Here is a 12,639-nt window from a genome sequence, read left to right as displayed (position 1 = left end):
CGCAGGGAAGAGGGGGGCCTGAATGCTGACTCCTGCCCTTACCACTCCTCTTTTCTAAGTCTGCTACTCTGTCTAGGTTAAAGTACAGGTTAGGGAACCATGTACCTAAGGGGGTCATGTGGGAAGTGTGGTTGTATATTTCATGAGTTTCCCAGTCCTCTATTTCCCAGGTGAGCCAATAAGGAACATGGGCATTACGGTTACTGAGTGCAATGGGGGAAAGGCACAATATATATAAGATGAGCGGCGCAGTCTTAGCTTTTGTAATTTGTCTTTGTCCAGCTGACGTGGTCATCTTGCAATAGAGTTTTTGGGAACAGTGCGTGGGTCAGCTGAACGGCGCTGGTGTCTCTGGATGTGTACCTGGTCACTTTAGGCATCTTCTGGTGATTTTAAGCCGGAGAGGATACTCAGTAGACTGGGCTCTCCACGCGAGATGGTCGTCAGGTGTCTCAGCTGAGATAACAGGTTTCACATGAGATGCGTGGATCCAGGCGGCAATCCCGTTGACTTTGACTGCTGTTGGGGTGGTCAGCAACACTAAGTAAGGTCCTTTCCACCGTGGCTCGAGGGTCTGTGCTCGGTGCCGCCTTACAAACACAAAGTCTCCAACTTGGAATGGGTGGGCTGCTTCTGGAGTGCCGGGCTCGTAGACTGCTTTTAGTTGGGTCCACACTTCTCTTTGGACTGCTTGGAGAGCTTTCAACCTATTATATAAATTGCGGTTGTCAATCTGGGTAACGAACGGGGAGGGGTCATGCAGGCAAGTAAGCGGGGCGGGGGAGCCATACAAGATTTCAAAGGGGGTTAGATTGGGATGAGTAGGGGTGTTCCAAGCTCAGAAAAAGGCCAGGGGAAGGAGCACCACCCAGTCTGAGCCAGTCTCTATGGTCAATTTAGTTAAGGTCTCTTTTAGGTTTTGATTCATTCTTTGTACTTGCCCTGAACTCTGGGGTCTGTACATGCAATGTAATTTCCAATCGGTCCCCAAATACTTAGCAACTCCCTGACTTACCCGGGCAATGAAAGCGGGTCCGTTGTCAGATCCTATTACCTTAGGTTTCCCGAACCAAGGAAATATTTCTTCTAATATTTTCTTTATTACTACTGCAGCTGTTTCCTGCCTTGTTGGAAAGGCTTCAACCCATCTTGAAAAGGTATCTACAAACACTAGGAGATACTTAAATTTATACTTCCCTGGTTTAATTTCAGTAAAGTCTATTTCCCAAAACTTTCCAGGTCGGTTCCCCCTTGCCCGTTTTCTAGTCCATTTCTTCTTCCCGGGCAAGTTTGTTTCTTGACAAGGAATGCACGGCTTAACTACGGATTCAGCTATCTGCTGCAGGTTCGGCACATACCACCCAGAATTTAAAACAGTCTGAGTAAGTTTGTGCGCTCCTAAGTGTGTCCACTGGTGCATCTGTTTGATTATGGCTTTGGCAGTTGCTTGGGGCAAGATGATTTTTCTGTCTTGGGTGCACCAGGCTCTCTTCTGTTCATCAAAATAGTGAGTACGATCTTTGGAGATTAGTTCTAAATCTGCTGGGCTATATTGATAGGGTGGCAGGCTTGGCTCAGGCTGGGTTTCAGAGAGGATGATTTCTACAGTCTTTGAGGCCGCTTCTCGGGCAGCTTGATCAGCCATATTATTGCCTACGGCGATGTAGGACTTCCCATGCTGGTGAGCGGGGCAATGAATTATACTTACTTTGGCTGGTTTGTGCAGAGCTTCTAAGAGTGCTGTGATTTCCGGCTTGTTTTTTATTTCTCAACCTTCAGAGGTGAGGAGTCCTCTTTGTTGGTAAAAGGTTCCATGCACATGTGCTGTCGCAAAGGCGTACCTGCTATCTGTATAGATGTTCATTTTCTTTCTGGACCCCAGTTCTAGCGCTCTCATAAGAGCAATGAGCTCAGCTTTCTGTGCCGAGGTTCCCTCGGGGAGGGGCTGAGCCCACACTATCTTTTCTCCATCTACTACAGCCGCTCCTGCCTTATGCTTTCCTTGGTCTAGGTAGCTGCTTCCATCTGTGAACAAGGTGGCTTCAGCATCTGGTAAAGGCAGGTCAGTCAAGTCTTTACGCTACCCATGAGCTTCGGCTAACACTTGCTGACAGTCATGCACCGGGGGTTCAAGATCGGGGTCTGGGAGCAAAGTGGCCGGATTGAGACTGGTCAGTGGAGAGAATGTCACCCGGTCAGAGTTGAGCAACAGGGCTTGGTAGTGAGTTATCCAAGCATTTGTAAGCCACTGATGCAGGGGCTGCCGGATTATGCTTTCTAGTGTGTGCGGAGCAGTCACAGTTAGATTTTGCACTAGGGTCAATTTGTCTGCATATTTTACTAGTACTGCTGCTGCAGCGATTATTTTCAAGCATGCAGGCCAGCCAGCAGCTACTGGATCTAGTTTTTTAGACAGGTATGCTACCAGTCGTTTCCATGGTCTGAGCTTCTGAGTCAGAACTCCTTTGGCTATCCCCCTGTTCTCCGCCACGAACAGGTGGAAGGGTTTTGTCACATCGGGGAGTCCCAGAGCTGGGGCGGACATTAATGCCAACTTAATGGCATCAAACACCTTCTGTTCTTTCTCTCCCCAAGAGAACAGTCTAGCTTTGGTGTGATGGTAAAGGGGGGCTGCCATCTCTGCAAAGCCGGGGATCCATAGCCTGCAAAATCCTGCGGTCCCCAGGATTTCTCTGACTTGCTTAGGGGTCTCAGGCAGGGGGATATGGAGAACAGAGTCTTTCCTTGCATCTGACAGCCACCTCTTCCCTTCTCGTAACACATAGCCCAGGTAGCTTACCTGTCATTTGCAGATTTGTGCTTTCTTGGCTGATGCCCGATATCCTAGAGTTCCTAATTCTGCCAGAAGTTTCTCCATCCCTTTCATGCAATCTTCTCTCGTTTCGGCTGCAAGCAGAAGATCATCAACATATTGCAACAAGATTACCTGGGGGTTAGCTTCTCGATATAGCGCCAGGTCTTGGTTGAGAGCTTCATCGAAGAGGGTGGGGGAATTTTTGAATCCCTGTGGGAGCCAGGTCCACATGAGTTGCCCCGTCACTCCTCCGTCTGGGTCTCTCCATTCAAAGGCGAAAAGCTCTTGACTCTTCGGCGCAAGTTGGAGGCAGAAGAAGGTATCTTTTAAATCTAAAATGGTATACCAGCCTCGGAGAGGTCACAGGGAACTTAAAAGATTATAAGGATTAGGAACCGTGGGATGAATGTCCATTACCTGCTTGTTAACTTCTCGCAGGTCTTGGACTGGGCGGTATTCATTTGTGCCTGGCTTCCTGACAGGAAGAAGGGAGGTGTTCCAGGCAGATTGACATCTGCGCAATATCCCCAACTGGAGGAATCGGGTGATATGGGACCGGATTCCCTCTCTGGCTTCTCTCGGCATAGGGTACTGGTGAACGGCTATGGGTGTGGCTTGTGGCTTTAGTTCAACATAGACAGGTGGCCTATGTTTAGCCTTTCCGATTCCTGCTGTCTCTGCCCACACCTGAGGGAACTTTCTTAGCCACAGGTTGAGGTCTCCCGAGCCTGGGTTCTCTTTTTTGAATTCAAGGAGTCTATACTCATCTTCTAACATCACAGTCAATATCTGGATCTGGATGGGGTCCTCTGAGGGCCTTTTAAGCTGTGGCCCCTCTGGCAGGAAATGGATCTGGGCTTTCATTTTCTGTGAGCAAGTCTCTTCCCAATAAAGGATATGGGCAATCCAGGATCACGAGGAAAGAGTGAGACACTAATCCTGTTCCCAGGTCTACCGTCCGTGCGGTGGTCCAAGAGTACAATTTATTTCCCATGGCTCCCTGGACCCATGATTTCCGATTTGAGAGCAGTCCGTCAGCTTGTTGCAATACTGAGTGCTGTGCCCTGGTGTCTACTAAGAATCGAGTAGGTTTCCCCTCCACAGTTAGGGTTACCCTAGTTTTGGGGAGGGGCTCTGAACCCCATTACCCCTAATCACTGTTTGCGTGCATGGTCAGAATCTTAGGGTGGGCAACGGGTTTTCCCACTGCTGAGGTTTCTTTCTCTTGTTTGGGCATTCTCTGGCCCAATGTCCTTTCTGTTTACAGTACACCCACTGATCCTTATCTAGCTGTTGTCTCCTGCCGCCTGGCCCTGGTTTAGGTTCTCTGGTCTCTCTCACAACAGTGGTGAAGATTTTATGGAGGTTGTGTTCTTGCAGTATTTCTTTCCTCAGCTCTCTTTCCTCAGTCTCTCGCAGCTTCCTACCTTCTTTTTCCTCCTCAGTCTCTCTATTATGATACACTTTTTCTGCCCCCTGTACTAAGTCTCGCAGGGTTTTGTCCTGCAGTCCTTCTAGCCTCTGCAATTTCCTCCTGATGTCTTTACTAGATTGATCTATAAAAGCTACAATAACTGTGGCTTTATGTTCCTCACTGACTGGATCATACAGAGTGTACTGCCAAAAAGCTTCCATGAGTCTTTGTAAAAATGCTGAGGGGGATTCATGGGGTCCTTGAAGGACTCCCCTTACCTTAGCCAAATTGGTGGGGTGCCTGGCTGCTCCCCTGAGACCTGCCATCAGAGCCTGGCAGAAGACTTTCAGGTGCCCCTTACCTTCCGGGGTGTTGAAGTCCCAATCAGGTCTGGTCAGGGGGAACCCCTCCTCGATAATGGCTGGGTTCTGAGTGGGTCGCCCATCGGCCCTCGGTACATTCTTCTGGGCCTCTAGGAGGATCCAGTCTTTTTTTCTTGGTAAACAGGACCTGTAACAACTGGTTGCAGTCATCCCAAGTGGGCTGATGGGTGAAAAGTAAAGATTCAATCAGATTGATCAACCCTCTGGGATTTTCTGAAAAAGGGGAATTTTGAGCCTTCCAGTTATATAGGTCTGAGGAAGAAAAGGGCCAATACTGTAGGAGTTGCTGGCCATCCTCAGAGGGGGGGCCGAGGGCTCAAAGGGGAAGTGCCACAGCGGCACCGGTCGAGGGGCCCGGCGGCTCCTTGTCCCTCCGGCTGGGCCAACGTTCTGCCCTCCGCTAGCCTGAGGGGTCGGAGGAGGTGGGGGAATGATGGGAATGGGAGGGACACGAGGAACAGGAGAGAGGGTGGGGGAAGGAATAGGGACCGGGGGGGGCAGCAGGTTGGGGAGGAGCGGTAGGAAGGTATGGAGGGGGAGAATAGAGGAGGAGGAGATCTGCATCGGGGGGTGAAGGCAGAACTTTCTTAGGTTCTTTCGAGTCTTTGCGGAGCGCAAAAACCTGTGAAGATGGGTGGGGTAAGAAGGGCTGAACCCAAGAGGGGGGTTCTGTGACTAAGCTTTCCCAAACAAGAATATAAGGAGTCTGGTCTTGGCGTGCACGGGATCCGGTATCGAAAACTTTCTTCTTGACTGCCTGTATAAGGGGAACAGAGAAAGATCCCCTGGGAGGCCAGCCAACCTGAAACGCTGGTCAATCGGCTGAGGCCAGAGTGTTCCATTTATCCTTTTTAACAAGAACAGACATATTATTTGCTCTACACTTTACGTCCCCCCAGTGTCTTAAAGTCAAGTCTAAAGGAGTCGTCTACGTCTGTCCCATTTCTTCCGTCAGCAACAAAAACAGGATAAACACAATAGCTAACAAACAGGTGCCTACAGAAAAGAATCAACTGCGGCCGCAGAGGCAAAACTGAAACTGAGTTGAGGGCCTGTCGGACTGCAGCGGCAGCCGACTTTCCTCACAGATGAGGACCTCGTCCTCCAGATGGGGGCAAGGGACGTTTCCCAAGACCCTTGGCCGGTGACCTGCCAGCATGTCCGCCTAAGTCAATGCAGACCCAGATACAGATTGGAGCTCCCACAGGCTTTATACAGGTTTCAGGCTTGTTCGCGAACAAAAACACTGGGTGCGCTCACCATCTGACAAGGCACTTTCTGATTAAACACAGAATGTTCTTACAGGTTTGACAAGAGACACCCAGATACAAACACAGTATTACCTGGCCAGGGCAAGCCTCCGATCCTTGGCTTGTCATTCCTCCGGTGGGGGGCACGCGATCCCAGATGAGCCCCCAAATGTAAGACCCAACAGCCTTATTCCGGTCTGCGCTTACCCCCAGTGAGGAGAAGAAGGTCATGGCAGATCGATGCAACAAGCAAGAGTTTTATTATTCCAGCTATCTGGGGTCCAAGTGTCTGCCCGACACACCGGATTTCAACAAGGACCCTGAGCACTCAGAACTAAGGGTTTATATAGCATTTTCAAAGCACTTAACCCATAGTAATTTCCCACAACTATACATTATTCCTGCAAGATATACATCCTGGGGTTAGGCAAGAGCAGGATAAGACTATTCTTCAATTATCAGGGCGGACATACATCCTGGGGTTAGGCAAGAGCAGGATAAGACCATTCCTCAATTGTCAGGGCAGTTCCACACAATGAGCTTGGTATGTAGGATTTACTGACCAAGGCTAACTGACCAAAGGTCACCGCTGCCTGATTCCAGTGCTCATGATTGATTAACTTGTTTTTCAAAGCCTTACCCAGTTCGAGTTCTTCTTTTTAAGTCACACACACACACTCAGAAAATGGCTTCAATGCCCTTAAGATGGCTACTCTTATGCTAACCTATTTTTATTCTTACATTACAACAAAAACTATGTTGACTTATTTTAAATGTTATTATGTTTGACCCCAAGGTGTAAGGATTAGATTCCAACTAAAAGGCTGATGTGGCTGTAGTGACAAGTATTAACTTCCATGGCTATTTGAGGGTCTGACTGAGGCAGTTTCTATAACTGCCCATTCACAGCTCTGGGTGGGGAGTGTAGGCCCCTCCCCTGGGGTGGTGGAAAGAGCCCTGGGCTCAGAGAGGAAGCCTATCTTACACCAGAACTGGGACTGTGGTCTAAAGTTGCCATAGAAACACAAGTTAAATTTGAATTTCAGAGAACAAGTAATTTATTGGACATACCTATATTAAACTATTTTTTGCTATCATCTGAACTATATCCTGTGTTTTTGCCACAAGTCTAGAAGCCCTATCTTAGGCTAGTCATGTAAATGCTTGGAGCTTCAATTTCCTCATCTGAATGATAGAATGGTGCTCACTCTAGAGTACTGTGCTTAGCATCAACTGGAACCATTGCAGGGGTTGGGGGAGTTGTTCTTGACCATCTTAGGGTTGCTGGGTCTGAAAACTAAACTGACAAATACAGAATAAGCAGAGAAAATTACACTCACTTATGTATAAGTTTTACATAATATGGGAGACTTCACAAGTTAATTGAAGACCCAGAGAAGCATTTGGCCATGAGCATTTTTGGGATTGGTTTGATAAGGAGTGGACACTTGTGGAGAAATATGACAGATTAAGGGGTATGAGGTAGTGTAGTAAACAGGGGGAACTTACCAAGGCCTGTTCATTAGGATTCTTCTTTGTGTCCCTTTGTCTTCAAAGAAAAGGATCCTCCTTTCCTCTGTATATGGGAGGGTACCTCTCACATAATTGATATATGATATTTTACAGGGGAGAAGGCTGTGGAGAAGGTCACAGTGAACTTCCTGCTTCCTTGATTTTACCAAATTCCTTCAGCTTAAAATATTCAACATGCCAATTTACCAAAGTTTGGGGTAGCATATCCTGGACCCCATCATTACAGTGGTTCAGATGACCTAGACTCTGTAGTCTTGTTGGATTCTCCCAGAGGAGGACGCCACCCCAAATCACTCGCAGAAGGCGTCTCTTGATGCAACAAGCAAGAGGAATTTATTCAGGAATCAGCTAGCTGGGGTCCAAGTGTCAGCCCAGCGCAGCGGGTCTCAACAAGGACCCTGAGTACTCAAAGGCAGAGGTTTATATAGCATTTTCAAAACACTTAACTCATAGTAATTTTCCACAGCTGCACATTATCTTTGCAAGACATACATCTTGGGGTTAAGCGAGAACAAGGTAAGACCACTCCTCAATTGTTAGGGAGGTTCTGCACGATAAGCTTGGTATGTAGGATTAACTGACCAAGGTTAGCTGACCGAAGGCCACAGCTGCCCCCATCCCGGTGTTCATGATTAACTTGTTATCCAAGGCCTTACCCAGTTCCAGTTTTTTCTTTTAAGTCACAACCTCAGAAAACTGCTTCTAGGCCCTTAAGATGGCTGTGCTTATGCTAACTTACTATTCTCACTAATGCTTAGATTCTACAGTCTTAGGCACTCCTATAATATTTCTGCAATAGTTCTTGGATATCCATAAAGTGAGATAATAATAGTATCTCCCTCAAATTATGTTTATGAGGCTTAAATGTGTAATGAATGTAAAACGTGTAGTGCTGAGCATGGTACATTATAAATGCTTAATGAATAATACCTAGTTACTCCTGCAGTTGTGCAAATATGATAAAATATCAAAATGAATTGAGGAAACTTGGAAATGAATCATTGAACTGAGGATAATTTACTGAGTCGTATTTCAGCACTAAGTGCTCATGGGCAATACTTGTCCTTCCCATTGGTTATCAGAAAGGGACAGAAATGGCCAAGTTTAGATGGAGAAGACATTTACAAATATTCCTGAGTATGTAACACCTTTTTGATCATTTCTGAAGGGTATAAAAACTTTTCCTGAATCTTAGCCCATTCTTTAAACTCAGAAGGAATTGACAGCTGATGTCTACGTTTTACCAGAGGCAAAAACATGCCTCATCAGCAAACGGTGGGTTCACTGCAGCCTAAGGTGTACTACCCGCCGAGGCTAAGACTCCTCCTGCTTATCAAATGAAGCTGACCCAGTCTGGGTCACAGCATCGTCCAATCGCAGCTGGCCTTGCTGGATTTCCCTGGATCCCTGATGGCCAAGGAGAAGAATGAATTAATCAGACAGGGCCTGTCAGGGGATTTCAGGACAGGCTTTTAATACAGGAAAGCATTAAGATGTAACCACACAGAAAGGTGGAAACACAGTTAGGTATTAGTGGCAGCAGTTCCGGTTTTAAACATTTTTTTGAGCTTGTTTAAAAAACATGGATATTTGTACAGCTGCATCTCCTATACTGTCAGTGCTGACCTGTCAGGGACCTCAGACATTTAATGGAAAAGTGAGCTGATAAGCAAATGACAGCTTCAGACCCGGCAGCTATCAGACAAATGGAAAACCCAGCTTTCCTCCCCAGCTTGAGCCCATCCTGATTTGGGTTGCAGATTTTTTATGGTCTTTTCTCTCTTTCTCTCTGCTGTTTTCTTTACCAGATTTTCCATCCTAAAACTTTCACAACCCAATCTCCATGTTGCTGCCTCCTAACTCATTTCTAACATTTCATAGGTTTACTTGAAGAAATAATTGTGCTTTCCCGGAACCCATGTGCTGGGTGTGGAGCGGAGAAGTATCTGTTTATAGCACTTGAAGGGCAATAGGCAGACGCACGTCAATCAAGGGACTCAGTATGAACTGACATGCAAGATACACCCTGGTAGTGATTTTTTGCTTTTTTGTTCAGTTGAAGTGCTTCTCGTGTCTTTAAATTTCATATTTCTTCAGCTGCAATCAAGGCATGTTAGTGAAAGTAAAATACACAAGTAAAACATTTATTTAAAAACAACACCTTTGAAACAATATAGCATTTACAAGTCAGATACAGTTTCTTATTCTGTGATAAACATTTGCTAATGTGAAGCTGTATTGTGTAAACCCATCTGCATATAATATGGTAAACAATTCCCTAACACCATTGGTTGGGTCATGAAAAAAAATAGTCTTAAAGCTGAAAAATAACTTACATTTTCTTCTAATACCTGGGGTCTTCTGTGAGGCCTCAGGAGTTCGATTTCCAATGAACCTCTTTAGATTACCTTGTGGTTCCCAAGCCTCTTTTTTGGTTCTTTTCCCACTTTCTCTTTCTAGGCTACAGGAGTGCAGAGCAGAGGCTAGAGTGGTGGCAGTGCTGAGGTCAGAGACCCAGAGGATGACTGTGCAGAGAGGCCCAGAGGATGGCTGTGTGGGATTGCTGCACAAGCAGACAGGCCCAGAGGATGGCTGTGGGGACAGAGGGGCCCAGAGGCAGAGACTGGCTTGCTGCATGCAGACTCGCTCTGAGTGAACAGGATTTTAGTTACTGATTTGCTACCTGGAAATAAAGTTGGGTATAACCCTTCCACCCCAAGAACATTTTGCTGTCAATTTCTTTGGTCACATTGAATCCATAGAAAACTTGCCGAGGGCTGAAGCCTATTGGCAGCACATCTCCTATATTTGCCCATTGATGGGCCTAGAAGCATTGATGACCCAGTGGCAGTGAGCACCTTCAGCAGCCAGAGTTCTGTCTCTAACTAGTTTCCCCAAGAAAGGAACCAGGGCTCTTTAGAGAAGTGGCTGGTTCTGGGTCTGGGTGAGGGAGTGCACTTGGTGAGCTCAGGAAACATACCTGGGCCAGGAAAAGAGGCAGTTTGAAGGGGCTCTTACTGGCCAAAGATGGGAAAATTGCAGCCTCAAAATGAATGAAATCCACTGACTATATTCAAATCAGTAAATCTATAAAATGATACTCAGAAAAGAGAAAACCAAAGACAAAACAATCAAAACACATTTGAGGACTCTTCCTTACTATTATAGGAACAATTCAAATACATAACTATATACCTTGCCTTTCCAGAAGAAGCAGTTGATGAGATAAATCTCTTCCTTGCTCTTTCTTTCTGACAAAGACTGCCAACTAATGAATAAAAAAGGAATGATATAAATTAAGAAATCAACATTTTGCAACCCCTGATGAAGACATTGGTGGAGGCAAGATCATCAATGTATGATTAAGCCATTAGGTGATACACTGATAGAGAACTGCAGCCCCTAGTGCTGCTCAAGACTGACTCCAAAGATTATCTGATGGTTTAAAAAGAGAAATAGAAATTTATGAGGGAGAGATGAGGCTGTCTTTGCTACTGATAAAGAGTCAGTTAGATGTACCTCATGAGGTAATGCAATATCGTACAGCATCAATGATGATGTCTTGCCTGAAATGTTCACCCTGAATGTAATCCAGTCTCTGTATCCACACTCCAGGTTACAGAGAATTCATGGGTAAGTGAAATAAGGTAAATGCCCCCACAAATTCAGCAGCTGGACAAATTCAGAAACTAGGCCATTCTGAGGGACAGCTGGCCTGGTCTCTTCACCAAGTTAATGTCATGCCAGAGAAAGGGGCAGGGGAGCACCATTCTAGATTATAAGTGACATAGGAGATGTAACCACCAAACACAGTGGGGAGTATGACTAAAGTGGGAGTAACATACATTTTTTTGGAGCAATTGGCAAATTTTAAGTATGGATCAGGTATTGGATGATGATAAAAGAAAATTACCATTAATTATGTTAACTATACAATGGTATTGATTTTAAGAAGGAAAACATTCTGATTTTCATGGTGTCCTTTTAATTTTTAAAAAAATATTTTGGCTAAAATGTTGATGATGTAAACATGGCAAAACTATTAATAACTATTGATATAGGTAAAGGATTTATGTGCAATCACTATACTCTATTTTCCTGTCTGTTTGAATATATTTATGATAAAGAATTAATAGTAATTCTGATCCCTAGGCCCCAACCCAGACCTACTGAATGAACCTAAATCCTTACAGGCACCTGTATTTTACCAAATATACCATCTCAATGTAGGAAAGAGTGAATGAATGACTTTTTCAGCTATTGTAATCTTTTTCAACAAATAGTTATCAGGCCCCTACTACAGGCTAGGAACTTTTCTAGCTGCTAAAGATTCAACTCTGAACAAAACATATACAAAGGATCCTAAACCTGTGGAGCTTGGCACCCTGCCTTGTCCACAGTAGGCCTCTTTAAAGCAAACCAACTTTTTAAAACTGTTAAATATAACACAAACCCAGAAAACTGCCTAAAACACATGGACAGATTAATTAATTGTTAGGTGGTAACACTCCCACATCCCACAGGACCCAGAGCCCTGCCCGTCAGCCAGGAGTCTCCCAGGCCCCCGCTCACCTCCTCATCCTCCCCAAGAGCAGGCCTCAGATGCCACTGTGAGGAGCAGAGGCAGAGTTCAGAACCCAGCCCCCAACATTCTTCTGAGCATTATCTTGCCCCACAAAAGGAAGATCCTACATTTTCAGTTTGGTTCAGAAAGATTTATTTGCAAACTTTCACAGAACAGCACAACTCGGACATGTGTATTACACATGTGACTCTCACTTTAAAATATCAAGTAAATGCAGCAGCTCCAGGCAAGCTCTTTACTGAATCACAGCTAATTTCAAGAACATAAAGTCATAAAAGGTGGAAACGCATAGTTCTATCATGCTGGGATGAAAAAATTACACTTTATTTAGAATAACCTCAGCGCCAGCCTCTAATGACTAATGGTAACGTCAGGGAGGCTGTCTTCAGTAATGTGCAGTGATATAAGAATAGAAATAGGTTAAATATAAGAATTGAAATAAGTTAGCATAAGAGTAGCCATCTTAAGGGCGTAAAAGCCATTTCCTGAGTGTGTGTGAACTGGAACTGGGTAAGGCCGAGAAAAACAAGATAATCAATCATGAACACCGGAATAAGGCAGCGGTGACCCTTGGTCAGCTAACCTTGGTCAGTTAATCCCACATACCAAGCTTATCGTGCAGAACCTCCCTGACAATTGAAGAATGGTCTTATCTTGCT

General features: G+C 45.4%; 1 protein-coding gene across 3 annotated transcripts; it reads right to left on the bottom strand.

Moving 5' to 3' along the window:
- Positions 1-463: 463 nt before the first annotated feature.
- On the bottom strand, positions 464-4,822 carry LOC130682310 (uncharacterized). 3 transcript variants are annotated; one of them, XM_057496698.1, is made up of 5 exons: positions 4,591-4,777; positions 3,233-3,290; positions 2,801-2,907; positions 1,709-2,049; positions 464-707 (listed from the first exon to the last, which is right to left on the bottom strand). In XM_057496698.1, exons 1-4 carry the CDS (start codon positions 4,760-4,762, stop codon positions 1,769-1,771), a joined length of 618 nt encoding a protein of 205 aa, XP_057352681.1. In that variant the 5' UTR covers positions 4,763-4,777; the 3' UTR covers positions 464-707; positions 1,709-1,768. The 3 variants fall into 3 exon arrangements, 2 of the variants coding, with proteins under 2 accessions (XP_057352681.1, XP_057352682.1); XR_008995535.1 differs by lacking the exon at positions 3,233-3,290 and having other exon boundaries at positions 4,591-4,721; XM_057496699.1 differs by lacking the exon at positions 1,709-2,049 and having other exon boundaries at positions 4,591-4,822.
- Between the last annotated feature and the right edge of the window lie 7,817 nt (positions 4,823-12,639).

The sequence above is a fragment of the Manis pentadactyla genome (assembly GCF_030020395.1).
Source record: "Manis pentadactyla isolate mManPen7 chromosome Y unlocalized genomic scaffold, mManPen7.hap1 SUPER_Y_unloc_3, whole genome shotgun sequence".
In the NCBI taxonomy this organism is placed as follows: domain Eukaryota; kingdom Metazoa; phylum Chordata; class Mammalia; order Pholidota; family Manidae; genus Manis; species Manis pentadactyla.
The sequence above is the reverse complement of the archived record's forward strand: the minus strand, read 5'-3'. Positions and strand labels throughout refer to the sequence as shown.